General features: G+C 44.7%; 1 protein-coding gene across 1 annotated transcript in view; it reads right to left on the bottom strand.

The window, feature by feature from the left end:
* The window catches only part of LOC137435534 (E3 ubiquitin-protein ligase TRIM9), a 207,790-nt gene that overhangs the window by 35,625 nt on the left and 156,931 nt on the right, over window positions 1–15,234 (bottom strand). Inside the window, exons 6-7 of the mRNA XM_068129417.2 lie at window positions 5,811–5,968; window positions 1,498–1,636 (exon numbers count right to left, since the gene is read on the bottom strand). Coding sequence (XP_067985518.1) covers window positions 1,498–1,636; window positions 5,811–5,968 — 297 coding nt within the window. The remainder of the gene's footprint in view (window positions 1–1,497; window positions 1,637–5,810; window positions 5,969–15,234) is intronic.

Raw genomic sequence — 15,234 nt, 5'->3', positions numbered from 1 at the left:
GTCACAGCAATGAAGAATACAACCCCTGTCCACTCTCCCTCGACCTTTAACCTTAAATAGGACATCGATTTGAAAACGTCTTTAAAAAAAAAAAAAAAATTTGAAAACGTCTTTTTTTTGAAAAAAAAAAATTGAAAACGTCGTTTTTGAAATTTTGAAATATGTGAAAAAAAAACATGTTGAAAAATTTTGAATTTTAATTTTTTTGAAAGCGTCTTTTTTGAAATTTTGAAATTTTGAAAACATCGATTTTTTATTTGAAAAAAAGTCCAACTACCCAACTTCGCAAAAATTTCTTCAAAATTTTTCAAAAAAAAACCGCAAAAATTCTTCGCAAAATTTTGAATTTTTTTTTTTTTCAAAACGACTTTTTGAAATTTTGAAAACGTCGATTTTTTTATTTGAAAAAAGTCCAACTACCCAACTTCAGTAACATTGCTCGTCGTGTGGAGTCCTTTATTGCACAATCACAACAGATGAAGAATACAACCCCTGTCCACTCTCCCTCGACCTTTAACCTTAAATAGGACATTGATTTGAAAACGCAAATCTGACTTGTAAAACTAAATAATACAATTTATTTTTGTGGCTTTGAATGTAATGCTCCTATTGGCCCTCCACACCCAGGCCCCCACCCGTCCCCATTCTGTGGTTGGATCAAACAAACATGAGAGCAACAGTGCGATATGCAACAAAACCAAACACCGAAAAACCTCACAAGGTTCAACAAAATGATCAATCGAAAGCGAACGAATATCGCGTCTGAGCTCAAACATCTACAACACAAATTACGAGGGCTTACAATAACCCTATAGGTCCAGATGAATTCATAGCAACTAGCCGAAACCCGTGGAACATCCACGGAAGGGAGGATGTGGTGTATGGATAGAGTGTACCATTATGGATGGCATAGGGGATTTGCTTGTCCGAGTAAGAGTTAGGAAGAAAGATGAGAATGAAGAGTGCGTATATGAACAACGATCGCCGACACCGGCACAAATGCATGCTCTGGATTGTCCAATCAGCGGACGGCTTGCTTCGCCTTCGCCCAGCAGACGCCAATACGATGGCGTCGTAAGATGGCGTCGTATCGGCAGTTAATCGGATGCTTTTGGGCCCCAACGTCGGCTAATTCAGATTTTTCGAGTATGTCTGTACGTGATAAACAAAGAGCGCGGTTCGTCGATCGTAAATCCATTAGTGCCGTGGGCATCGGGTCACTGGGTGCGGCGTAAAAGGGATAACAAAGTCGAGTCCTTACGCTATTATTATATAGATAAGAATGTGTAGTATGTGTCGGATCTTGTTTTCAAAATGAAATAAATTAAATATGGCATGCTGTATTTTCATTTACTTCCCAAATTTGTTTTGTTTCCAAACGATTGAGTTGTAACGTAAGTTATTGTAAACGGCCTATGACGTCAGTAATACTGCCTGCTGCGCAGAATTGCCAATTATTATTGATGAGTCAAAGTAACCCACCTTGAAAAAGCTTACCCTCTGACGTCTGCAGCACAACCACCTTGCTGTAGGATCCAACCCCGGCTTTATTGTAGGCCTTGACCCGTGCACTGTATGTGCTGTTGAAGTGAAGACCATCCACAGTACATAAAGTCTCTTTCCCCACATACACCTCCTAGGCCACAGGCCACGTCGCATGGGGTGGCGAGATTGGGTGATGGAAAGAATGGGGGCACAGCGAGCCAGCCAGAGGGCAGGGGGCAAAGATCGAAGAGGAGAGGACGGGGAGAGGGAAAATGGGAAAACAATCACTAAAACATTTATTCATGCCATTGATGTGTACATTCCTACTGCAGTGCAACACATGGCATGCTCTGGATGCTTTGTCTGCCGGTAATACGGACAGATAAACAAGAAAGACATCGTACAGAGCACAACACTTGCAGAATCTAACCCCCATCCCCCAAAAGGGTGACATGGACAAATCTAATTGTCATTTCATTAACATTGCTTTGTTCAATTGTATGTAAATTGATTATTTTTCAGATGAAAATTGATAATTATAGAAGTTTGATCTTGAGAAGACCATTGACCTTTTGAACTCAAAAAAGGTGTTTCACAATTCATGTGATGCGCCGTGCAATTGTTGTTTAATTTTCAAGTTAATAGGATGAAGATGGACAATTTTTCAGATGGAAATTTATGATTTTAGTTAGAAGTTTGAGGTTGAATTGACCTTTAACCTTTTGACCTCAAATATAGTTTCCCAATTTAGTGACTGAATATGCAAATTCTGTTCAACTTTCAAGTCAATCGGATGGAAAATGACAATTCTAGAAATTTGACCTCAAGGTGACGTTTGACCTCAAAATCAATAGGCTTCTTCCTTATGACCAACTCTACCATTTTGGTGAAGTTTCATGAAGATTGGAATAAAATTGCGACTTGCGACAGACAGACAGGCAAACAGCCAAACAGACATACAAACAGACAGGCAAACAGACAGCCAAACAGACAGCCAAACGGACAGACAAACAGCTAAACAGACAGACAAACAGACAAACAGACAAACAGATCGGCAAACAGACAGCCAAACAGACAGATAAACAGCCAAACAGACAGGCAAACAGCCAAACATATAGGCAAACAGATAGGCAAACAGACAGCCAAACAGACAGGCAAACAGCCAAACAGACAGACAAACAGCCAAACAGACAGACAGACAAACAGTCAGTCAAACAGACAGACAAATAGCCAAAGAAACAGGCAAACAGACAGACAAACATACAGCCAAACAGATAGGCAAACATACCGCCAAACAGACAGGCAAACAGCCAAACAGACAGACAAACAGCCAAACAGACAGACAAATAGCCAAAGAAACAGGCAAACAGACAGACAAACATACAGCCAAACAGATAGGCAAACATACCGCCAAACAGACAGGCAAACAGCCAAACAGACAGACAAACAGCCAAACAGACAGACAGTCAAACAGACAGACAAATAGCCAAAGAAACAGGCAAACAGACAGACAAGCAGACAGACAAACAGACAGACAAACAGACAGGCAAACAGCCAAACAGACAGATAGACAAACAGCCAAACAGACAGACAGTCAAACAGACAGACAAATAACCAAAGAAACAGGCAGACAGACAAACAGCCAAACAGCCAAACAGACAGACATAATAACGCACAAAACTAACCACGATACTTGTAAAATAATCCATTTTGCAAGTAAAAACGGTTCTCCAATTGCAACATTGCTTGGGTCCGATTCCCAGTCTCGTCTCTGTGCCACCTGTTTTAGTAAGCAACCCAGCACACAACCTTGCAACTTATGATCGTCTTATGTAACATGTGATTACAAAAAGTGTGATTAATTAAGAGCCTAAGGGACAAACAACCACCTACAGCAATTAGCACAGCACATTGCAGGTTTTTATTAGCCCATATCCCGCACAGCAGGAGACGGGGTTTTTCAATTGCGTGTGTGTGTGTGTGTGTGTGTGTGTGTGTGTGTGTGTGTGTGTGTGTGTGTGTGTGTGTGTGTGTGTATCAAATGTCTTATTTCTTGGAAGGAAAAAAGATCAAATGTGTTCAGGGCTTCTTCTGCAACTTCTTTTTTCTAACTTTAAAGTTTTAATTAGAAAATTATTACAAAATACTTCAGAGTCTTTCACCGATACACGTGACTGCATACATTCTCCTCCCCTCCTCTCCCCCATCCCTCTCCACTCTCCCAACCCTCTGCTTTCACACTCCTCCTCCACTCCCCATCACCTCTCTTCACTCTTCTACCTCTCATGCACTCTCCCTCCCCTCTAATCTCACCTCACTGGCCCTTCCCTCTCACTTCACCCCTCCACGCTCCCTCTCCTCCATTCTACACACCCTCCACTCTCTCCTCACCCCTGCTCCTCTCTCACCTCACCCCTCCTACTCTCTCACCCTCCCTCCAGCTGGAAATAGAGATGGATCTTTTTTGATTCATATCAAATGCGGCTCACCCATAATGTCCACCTCTTAGGATGAGGTAATTGCAGAGTGATAATGATAATGGTAATGATAATGGTAATGGTACATAACGGTATTTTTAATGATAATGGTACATAATAATGGCCCACCCAAGTGTGAGATGGCCAGTTTTGTAATCGTTTCCGTGTTTATTTATTTGAGCTTCAATCTGTCTGTCCAGGCCATAACATTTTTACCAATTGGTGTTTTCTCATCAAATCTTAACCAAACCTTTATTTTGACAATATGAAAAACACACGTGAACAAAATGTACAATTATACACACATATATACAGTATATATATATACAGTCACGTGAAAAAGTAAGTACAGCCCACGCAGGGATCTTCAGCTTTTTGGGCCTGCACACAACGCCTTGCCTTGGAACAGGCCACAATGGTTTCTGCACAATTAAGTGCTCAACATGTATTTTTTCACTTTCCTCACTCATATCATCGAATGTGTGATCTTCATACCTACGAATCGCTGCGTACATCGCTTTTGTAGAAATCGCGTTTTATGACTTTGTGGAGAATTTCCTTTGGTGAAAATGTATTTTTTCTTCCCGACGGCCTCAAGTCCTCATTTTAACTCCTATCTGATTTCTGTTTTCATTTCTGGTAGTCGCTAAGATATACGAATACTCGGTAATAACAAATTGTGTGAAAATACATCCACTTTTGATCGATTTACCACGTCGAGTGACTTTACATGTTGCAATGCTCAAATGTTCCTCATGCTCCTCGTATAGGCCTTGCCTCCTCCCCCCCCCCTCCCCTCTGTCCCCTGCACCTCCCCTTTCCCTCCTCCTTCCCTCCTCCCCTCTCCCCTAGCCTGGCCACCTCCTCTCGCCTCCCCTCTCCTCCCCCCTTTCTCCCCTCCTCCTCTCCCCTCCCCTCTCCTCCCCCCTTTCTCCCCTCCTCTTCTCCCCTCCTCTTCTCCTCCTCCTCCTCTCCCCATCCTCTCCCCCTCCCTACTCTCCCTCTGATACCATCCTTTTCTACCCTGCCCCCTCCCCTTGTCCCTCACCTTTCCACTCCCTCCTCCCCTTTCCATCCTCCTTTCCCCCTCCCTCCTCCCTCCTCTTTCACCCCTACCCTCTCCCTTCCTCCCTTCTCCTCCCCTTATACTCCTCGCTATCTCCTCCACTTCCCTCCTTCCTCTTCCTCCCCCCTCCACTTCCCTCTTCCCTCGCCCTCCTCCCTCTCCCCTCCTTCTCCCTCTTCCCTCCTCCTCCCTCTTCCCTCCTCCTCCCTTTCCCTTCCCCCTCCTCTGTCTCCCTTCCCCTCTTTTCATATTCCCATCACGAGGTGACTGTGTTGCCCGGCAACGCCAGGTACCTTTGCTAGAAATGAATAATCGACAAGTTTAGGTTCCCTTGTGTTGGGTTCCCCTATGTCAAATGCAGTATCTGGCTGCTGGTATTATAATCAGTAGAGAGTGTGACTGTGCAACTGATGCAGTGCCCCTTGTAGATCAGGGCAGAATTTTTGCTTTTTGGTGGCGAGGGTGCCACAGATAACTTCGTACTCCTCATTGAAAGACACTGCGGGATCTTTATAGTCCACGATCTAATCGTCAGCTTGATGTCCAAGTGAAGAGCAGTGCACGTAATAATGAGATGCGCTGCCAACGAAGCATCTGTCGGACAGTTTATAGTCACACCAAGAATAAAACCCAGACTGGACAGCTCAAGTTGGCTACCTCTGCACCATCCTGTCGGACAATGTGGGTAAAAACTGGTTTCTGGTTAAATTGCAATTTAAAGTTCATCATTCAGTGTTTTGGATAGATATGATGCGCACTAGAAAATTGCTCAAAATACTCACCCTGAATTGGCCACCCTCTCCATCATCAAGTTCTAGGATGTAGCCATCGACCTCAGCCTTGGACAATGGCTGTGCATTCCATGAGAGTGTTACACTGTTCGTGTGGCTAGCACTCTCTTCAAGTTGTAGGATGGGAGCAGCAGGGATAGATACCTGACCTGTTGGACAGCAGGGAGAGAAGAAACCGACTCGTCATTGAAGCCAATTTGAGGCACGGTCAATAGTCATCTCTGACAGCGAGGCATTGTTACGTCCACCTCCGAAGGTGGACATCGGTTATGTTTTCACCTGTTTGTTACCTGCGTAAATCAAAGATTTTTCAAGTATATTGGTTGGTCGTGTGCGTTATTCTGTCTCTGTCTGTCTGTTTTGTATGTAACTTCACCACCTGGTAGAGTTGGTCATAAGCAAGAAGCCTATTGTTTTTGAGGGCAAAAAGTCAACTTTGTCGAATTTCTAAAATCCTCAATTTTCATCCGATTGACTTGAAATTTGAACAGGATTTGCATATCAGGTCACTGAATTCAACCAACAACTATTATTGATGTCAACATAAGCCAAAGGTCAACAACTGGGGTGGTATTTCTAACATCGTCAATTTTCATCCGATTGACTTGAAATTTGAACAGGATTTGCATATCAGGTCACTGAATTCAACCAACAATTATTATCCTGTGCTTGCGAAGCAAAAAGCAGAGTTATAGGCATTGTTGCATATGTGTGGCGTACGTCTGCATGAAAAAAAATAAATTCTCGGCAACCGTTGGTCCGATTGAGACGAAATATTACTAGAGGAGCGTCTCCGCCTGTAGAATGTTTTATTCATAATTATGACGTCATAGGTCACGTGGTACAGACGCCATCTTGGAAAACTTTACACCTCTCTATATCTCCGAAATCGCTCAATGGAAAGAATTGAAACAAGGATCATTGTCAAGTACTCCCCATGGAGAATAAGATATTGTTACAGACGCGGTTTTGGATGTTAGTTTACCGAGCGGTTTGGTATGACCGCGTCTGCACAGTTTACCCGATTATACTCGAACGTTGGCCGAGTCGCGCTACGCTAGATCAATGAAGGAAAGGACACAACGGCTGGGTTAAATGACACGACACCAGGGGTACAGTTCTCAAGACCTCCGGAGGAGGTTATAATATTTGTATGCGGAACGTTTAGATTACAAGGACAAGAGGTACAGCATAGGAAGGTGGGCACTTAAATACGGTCTTATATTAGCCCCGACAGACGACAGATAAACGGGACAAGACTGACTCACACAGGGATTGATGGCAAGGAAGGGCAGGTAGTCGATGGACAGCACAAGGTGCACCTTGGCTCAGGGACAGGATAAAGCGCGGTCCAAAAGATGCAGGGAGGTCTCTCAGCGCTCGGAGGTGGCGACTTCTCTCTCCAAGCTGGGGGCGCATCTCACGTCACCTCCGGTAAGTGGCTGCGTATATCCAGCGGGGAGTGACACGCCCTCGGCTCGTTAGCTCCGCCCCAGATGGAATCGGCCCGCCGCTTCTTATTGGGTGCGGGGGGGTTACCGGGCTCCGCCCTTGACGAGGAGCTGACAGTCAGCCCCTTCGTGGTAACCCCGTCGGAGCACATGGGCAATGGCGGCTAACCAAGCCGGAGTGAGGACGCACACTCCCCGCGCGCTGTTGTTGTAGTTGTTGTTGTTGTTGTAGTTTCATGAGGAAGATGGGAGGAGGTATGGGGAGGTCCTAAACTCACTACTGGTGCCATACAATCACATTCTGGTGCAACGAAGAGTCAGAATTAATGGAAACGAGTCCTTAACTGACATAGACTAAGAATAACTAGCAAGATGTCCTATAGTTGTCTACGTGAGATGCGGTGAACCTGGGCACGACATTTAATGGGGGAAAAAGGGGAAGGTCGGTTCTACAGAGTGTTGTTTACAGACAATGGGACTAGGGAATGGGGGATTGGGGATAGTTGGGGAGTATTGGGGAAATAGGGGAATATTTACAAGCGGATATGGATGGAGGCCAAATCCCATATCCGCAACAATATGTTAATGACGATGTCATTGGTGCCTTCATTATGACGTCATAATTCGACAAGTACAACGCTTGATCTGATCAGTATGAAAAAAAAAATTCTCTGCAACTGTTAGTCCGATGGACACAACATTTTGGCCATAGGGGGCGCCTCCTCCTGTAGAATTTTTAATGAAATTATGACGTCGTAGGTCACATGGCACAAACGCCACCTTGGAAAAATAAAAAAAACGTTGCACCTCTATGTCTATGAAACAGCTCATGGAAAAAATTGAAACATGGTGCATTGTCAAGTACTCCCCATCGGGAATAAGATATGTTAATAATTATGTCATTGGTGCCTTAATTATGACGTCATAATTCACCAAGTACAACGCTTGATCTGATCAGTATGATTTTCTTTTCTCTGCAATTGTTGGTCTGATGGACATGAAATTTTCACCATCGGAGAGCCTCCTCAAGTAGAATATTTAATGATCATTATGCCGTCATATGTCACGTGGTACTGGCGCCATCTTGGAAACACCGAAAAACGTTGCACCTCTGTTTCTCCAAAACCGCTCCATGGGGAAAAAAAATTTTAAACAGCTTATTGTAAAGAACTCCGCATGAGGAATAAGACAGTGTTGTTGATGATGACGTCATCGGTGCCTTAATTATGATGTCATAATTTGACAGGGACAACGCTTGGTCTGATCAGTTTGAAATTTCTTGAGCATAATCTATACAACAATTATATTGGAGAATATAAATTTATGATGTCATCGCTCACGTGGTCTGGCAGCCATTGTGGATCAAATTTTTTTAAACCTTCAAAAACAGAAGAGTTGGCTCGCACCAAGTTGACTGCGCAGAGTAAGTATTCTATGAATACCATTTAGTTTTTGAGGTAAACATAGGCCGAAAGGTCAACACAGGCCAAATTTCCTAAATTGTCAATTCTAATCTGATTGACTTGAAATTTGAACAGGATTTGCATATTTGGTCATTGGATTAAATCACCAATTATTTTTAAGGTCAAATTTGTTTTCTGGATGTCGCACGCATCGTGCTATGCATGGCATCTTTCTTGTTTGTTTGTCTGTATGTGTGTGAGTGAGTAGGGTATCTCAAAAAGTTATGGATGGATTCAGACGAAACTTGGTGGACAGGTTGGGTATGCGACAAGGACAAATTGATTCGATTTTGGTGAGGATCTAGATCCGAGAATTTTTTAAGTGATTCTTCACAATTGAGGGAAGGGACCAAAAATGATATATAGCACGACACTTAAAAAAGTTGTGGGCAAGTTATGCCAAAACTAAGTGTATGAGTTGGGTAGGTGACAAGAACAAGCCGATTATATTTTGATCCAGATCCGACCTATCAGTGGGATACAAAACGTAAATTGTACAGCCTGAGGAGGTATGCGCTCTACTGAGTGCCCTTCTAGGTTAATCAATGCGTTCACCTACATCTTTCAAGTTGTCAAAATTAATGTTATATTTTCCAAATTAAAATGTGTATATTCATCTACATAATAATATGCTTATAAGTCTCACTGTCTGTCTGTCCCTCAGTCACATATTGTGTGTACGTTGAATTCTTGCTTTGCCTTTCGGAGCACGATCTATATTTTCCACAAGCCGCCATCTTGTCTGAATCCCGATATTCCCCAACGTTGAGAGCGAGCCTAACATTTGATTACTCGAGATGACGTACAATGGGGCGCGGTTGTAATAGGGACAAGATTCCGTGCAATTTGCCAAATTCAGAGCCAAAGTACTGCTAAACTGCAGGTTCATGTTCCGATTCATGTTTCGACACGTATTCTACATCTTACTATAATTCACCAAATGTCCGTCCATCCGTTCGAAGGTACCGCAAAAACGGCTCAACCGATCGCAACGATATTTTTTGTGGGTATTCCTGGGACCCCTGGGAGTAAAATAGGCTCTATTGTTTGTCCAATTTTTCCAATTTTCCAGTTTTTCCAAATACGATGGAATAATATTTACTGATATGGACAGTGATGTGGCTTTGGTTGAAATTCTAAAAATACTGTTTATTCTACGTACCAGGAGAGAGTAGATCGACTCCTGACGAACTCTTCCTATATAAACGTGCTGCTCCGAAGTAACATGGCAGCGTGTGCAAAGCGACTGAGAAACAGGTGTAGCGGCCGCTTCCGTGTTACAGATTCGGCGCGCACTCTTCACACATAAACGTTCGACTGAGAAAGACGTGCAGCGGCCACTTCCGTGTTACAGATTCGGCGCGCACTCTTCACACATAAACGTGCGACTGAGAAAGACGTGTAGCGGCCGCTTCCATTTTGCAGAATTCAATCTTTTTTCAAAATGGGCGCCATGTACTGTTTAGATTTTGATGATTTGCGTGTGATATGATTCAACGGATGTTTATATGAATCGTTTAAAAAAATTTTAAGCCTTAAATTTCTGATATTTTGCCTTTTCATTTGGGCCTCCCAATTGAAGCCCCACCCATAGGGTGGGTACCGTTGCTAGTTATTCAAATTATAACATTCAACTGAAATTAAATTGCTCCTTCATCATAGGCTGTCATTTGTATACAGACATACAAAGTGAGCCAATTGCTTCACTCCAATTGATGCGCAAGATTGGAGGTCACGTCTTTTCGAAGCTGTCCATGCGCTCACGCTTTCGAAGTTAAGTAATTTTTCCACAATTGTGTTTTTGTCGAAACTGTATCTATATTTTGGTGTGTGTACCTATAGTGTGTCTTTAGTAAGATTCTCGGTGTTAATTTTTCATACATGTATACAAAATCGTCGGTTAATTAGTGTCGCGTATTCTGAGGCCTAGTAGGCTACCGTGTCCGACCTTGATGCTTTGTTTTTCTCTCAGCGGTTCGTCGATTGCGCTGCAATTACTTTCGTTCTCTGTTTTTGTCCCAGTCTTTCACCCCATACTTCCTTGTTTAAAATCTCAACTCAAAAAAAAATACCAAAATTTTTTTCCCTTCTCTGTTCTTATTCGTTTATTCATTGTTCTTATTTGTTCGTTCGTTCTTCGATCACGTTGTTCGTGATCACGTTGTTAAAAATGTTTAAACCTTCCCCTGAAGAACTGTATTCTGTCGTATATTATAACACCTTTTTCTTCTTCTTCTATAAAAGGATGCTTTCGACTTGCTCACCAAATCTATTCATTCCAAAAAAAAATTCCATCTATTACAGTTCCTTTTTTCTACATTGCCGAAACTCTCCTGCACTCCACCCCTCCTTCAGCGTCCTCAAATGTATTTTTGACTCGAAGGTCTCAAGAAACTCATTTTGCAATAAATGTTCGTTTCCCATTAATCGTACACTTTTCAAAATCCAATCTCACCCCTCCCCTCCAAATCTTCCCCATCACCCCTTCCCTCCAAAACTTCCCCATCACCCCTCCCCCCCAAAACGTCCCCATCACCCCTCCCCTCCAATTCTACCCCCTTGCCCCTCCCCTCCAAAGCTTCCCCATCACCCATCTCTTTCAAATCTCCCCCCTTGCCCCTCCCCTCCAAATCTTCCCCATCACCCATCCCTTTCAAATCTCCCCCCTTGCCCCTTCCCTCCTAAACTCCCCTCACACCCCTCCCTCTGAGACTCTCCCTCGCTCCTCCCCTCCTAGACTCCCCTCTCACCCCTCCTCCTCAAAGCGTCCTCCCCGCTTCTTCCCCCTTCCAACTTTCACCTTCATCTCCCCCAACCTTCTGCCTCGCTCTTCCCCCTCCTCAAATAACACCTCACTGTGCCTCACCCAATCACCATCAAACCTTTTGTTCGCCCCATTCTTCCCTTTTATTTCTCCAAGCTATTCTGAAATCTCTGACACACCTTCAACAGCTCTCCCTACCTCTTCCTCCTCTTCCACATCTTAACCTACCCTCCCTCCCCCCCACCCCCTGTTCTGCATCCGATGCTCCCCCTTCCTCTTCATTAACGGTATGGACCTCAAACATCCGGGGCCTTCGCTCAAACTTGACTGATCTCTCCATACAGGTTGCTTCTGACAAACCAGACGTGATCTGCTTAACAGAAACTTTCCTCCTTCATGATGTCTCTGATTCCTTGGTATCTCTCCCAGGTTACTCCCTCCTCCGGTATGATAGACCTGAGCCTCGTCCTGGAGGTGGGGTTGCTATCTTTATTTTAAAAACTCTCTTCCTCACTCGCCTTGAACTGCCCTCTCTCCACCTCACCCCCAGGAATACCTTTGGCTACGGCTTCCCCTTCGCTCCCACCTTTTGTTCAGATGTGTGTTGTACCGTCCACCAAACAGTGATGACTCCATCTACATCTCGCTGTCTGATAATATAGACCAACTTCTATCTACCCATCCCAACTCTCTCTTCCTCATATGTGGTGATTTCAATTGTCACCATGCCAGTTGGCTGGGTGTGGGTACCTCTCTCACCAGCCATGGCTCTTCAGCAAAGGACTTCTGCGACTCACTGGGACTGACACAATCTGTCAATTTCCCGATCCGGATCTCAGTCAAAGGAGCATCTTCTCTTCTGGACTTGGTTATGACTAACTTCCCTGAAAATGTCGGCTGCTCCTCTTCTGCTCCAATCGGCTCATCTGATCATGTGCTTGTTAAAGTGGACATCTCTCTGACCATTCTCAGAGAGCCTCCTCAGCGTCGACGAGTCTGGCATTTCACTCAGGCCAACTGGCACGGTCTTCAAGCAGCCATCAATCATCTGGACTGGTCTCCCATCTCTACCGTCTCTGACATCAACTCATCCTGGGAATTCTTCAAAAGTAAATTGCTCTCTCTCATGTACAGATTTATCCCATCTCGTCTTCAGTTGTCATACCCTTCCTCCCGTCCATGGTACCGGGAATCTTGTGGTGAGGCTGTTGCCCAGAAACAACTTTCCTTCGTCTCCTGGAAAGCAAATCCAAAGGAAGGAAATCTCATTTCCTTTCACAAAGCCCGAAACAAGTGTGTGTCCACCCTCAGGAGAGCCAGGAAACAATATCTCTCCGTTCTCAAGACCGAACTCTCTGATCTGTCTCCCTCTTCCAAATCCTGGTGGCATCTGGTCAAATCTGTTTCTGGTGTTTGTTCCCGCTCCATCCCCTCTCTCACCTCAAACGGCTACACGGCTGACTCCGCACGTGAAAAAGCTGAATGCCTCAACTCTGTGTTTGCCTCTAAATCTTGTGTCCCAAACCCATCCCTCTCTGTACCCACCATACCCAGTCGTACCCAGCTGCTCCTTGACTCTGTGTCCTTTCCTCCTGACAAGGTGGAAAAGTTTCTGTCAACCCTCGACTCTGATTCTGCAACTGGACCTGACGGCATCAGCCCACAGGTCCTAAAATCCTGTTCTTCCGCTCTTTCACTCCCTCTCTCTGTTCTCTTCACCCTCTCTTTTGCTCAAGGTCATCTGCCATCTGCTTGGAAATCAGCCAACATCACCGCTTTGCACAAAAAAGGTGCAAAAACAGATCCTAGCAACTACAGACCAATCAGCCTTCTCCCAATTATCAGTAAAGTCATGGAATCCATCATTGCTTCAGATATGAAATCTTTCCTCTTCTCCAATGGCTTGATCTCTGATCATCAATTTGGTTTCAGACCTGGTCACTCTACTCTGGACATGCTGCTTCTGCTTTCTCAACAATGGATGGAGGTTCTCAATGCCAAACAGGAAATTAGAGCTGTCTCCCTTGACATATCACGTGCCTTCGATACGGTCTGGCACCCCGCTCTGCTCACCAAACGCTCCTCCTTGGTGTCCATGGAAATCTCCACGCATGGCTGGCGGACTTCCTCTCTAGTCGTAGTCAATGTGTGGCCCTGAATGGATTTCTCTCATTGCCTCTTCCTGTTCAGGCTGGAGTTCCCCAAGGCAGTGTTCTGGGCCCTGTGCTTTTTCTGGTCTTCATCAATGATCTCTCTGACTCTCTTGAAAATCCTCTCTATCTCTTTGCTGATGACTCCACTCTCTGTCGCTCCATTCCTCATCCCTCAGATCGGCAGTCTCTGCAGACCTGGACAAAATCACAGACTGGGCAAACAAGTGGAACATGTCTTTCAATCCTGACAAATCTCACACTCTTACGATGTCTCTCCGAAAGGACCGACTGGACAACCCTCCCATCCACTTTCTGAATAATCCTCTCCAAGAAGTTCTGTCACTCAAGCTTTTGGGTCTCACTATCTGCCATGATCTTTCCTGAGAAAACCACATTTGAAATCTGGCCTCCAAAGCCAGTCGCCGACTGGGCATCCTCCGTCGTGCAAAGTCCTTCCTTGGCACACCTGAGCTCCTCACCACATACAAGGCTTTCATCCGCAGCTCAATGGAGTACTGCTCTCCCCTCTGGGCTGGTGCTCCTGCCTCACACCTAGCTCGTCTTCACGCTGTTGAAACCAAAGCGTTCAGAATCAATGGAATCTCCGCGATGAAGCTAACTCCAAGGGCCTTTCACTCACTCACCGCAGGCAGGTTGGTCGTCTTTCCGTCTTCTACCAACTCCTCTCTGGCCTTGCCCCCCCAGCTCTCTCTGGGCTCTGTCCCCCAAATATTCCTACAGGTTACACAAGATCTGCCTGCAACCCTCTTATGGTTAAACTGCCAAAATCAAGACTCTCTGCTCACCTTCACTCCTTCATTCCTCTTTTCTCCCGCCTCTGGAACAAACTCCCTCACTCTCTTCAATCCCACTCCACCCTCCAGGTCTTTAAAACAGCTGTTCACCACCATCTCCTGTCTTCCCCCATCCAAAACCTTGATCTTTTCTACCCCCGCTAATTTCACCCCAAATCCACTTTTTTGAAATACCAACTTCTGTCCTGAAAGTCCTTGGTGTCCTTGTGTTTTATACTTCCCCCCCCCCCCCTTCCCACGCCTCCTCCCCCCAAGCCCTCTCCCTCCCACACATCTCCCTGCTCTCAAATGTTGTGTTTGTGTGCTTCCCCTTCTCTCCCCATCTTGTCTTCCGCTCCCTCTTTTTATATATTTTGTTTGTCTGGTTTATTTGTTTATGAAGTAAATGTTAGCTCTTTCACGAGCCTCGATTCAGTATACAAAAAAACCCCCCCAAAAAACCCCTACTTTTCGTTTCATGTGCGGGAAAAATATCACTCTTTATTCTACCATGGTTCATATATTTCTGCCAACGTTTAACTAGTTGTGTGATGCCATCACGATAGAACTGTGTACCATGCTGACTTAACCAGCGCTTCACAGTGGCCTTGACATCATCATCGGAAGAAAAATGTTCTCAATGAAGGTGCTCTTGAGGTTTGAGGAAGAGATGGAAATCTGACGGAGCTGGTAATCCTTTGTGGTGGTACTCCATTGACCGTCTCTTACTCTCAGGGTCGGTATGGTGCAATCAACTCTCATCTCCAGTGCTTCACAACACTGACAATGG

This window comes from Myxine glutinosa, chromosome 9 (genome assembly GCF_964187855.1).
Source record: "Myxine glutinosa chromosome 9, kmMyxGlut1.1, whole genome shotgun sequence".
Taxonomy (NCBI): domain Eukaryota; kingdom Metazoa; phylum Chordata; class Myxini; order Myxiniformes; family Myxinidae; genus Myxine; species Myxine glutinosa.
The sequence above is the reverse complement of the archived record's forward strand: the minus strand, read 5'-3'. Positions and strand labels throughout refer to the sequence as shown.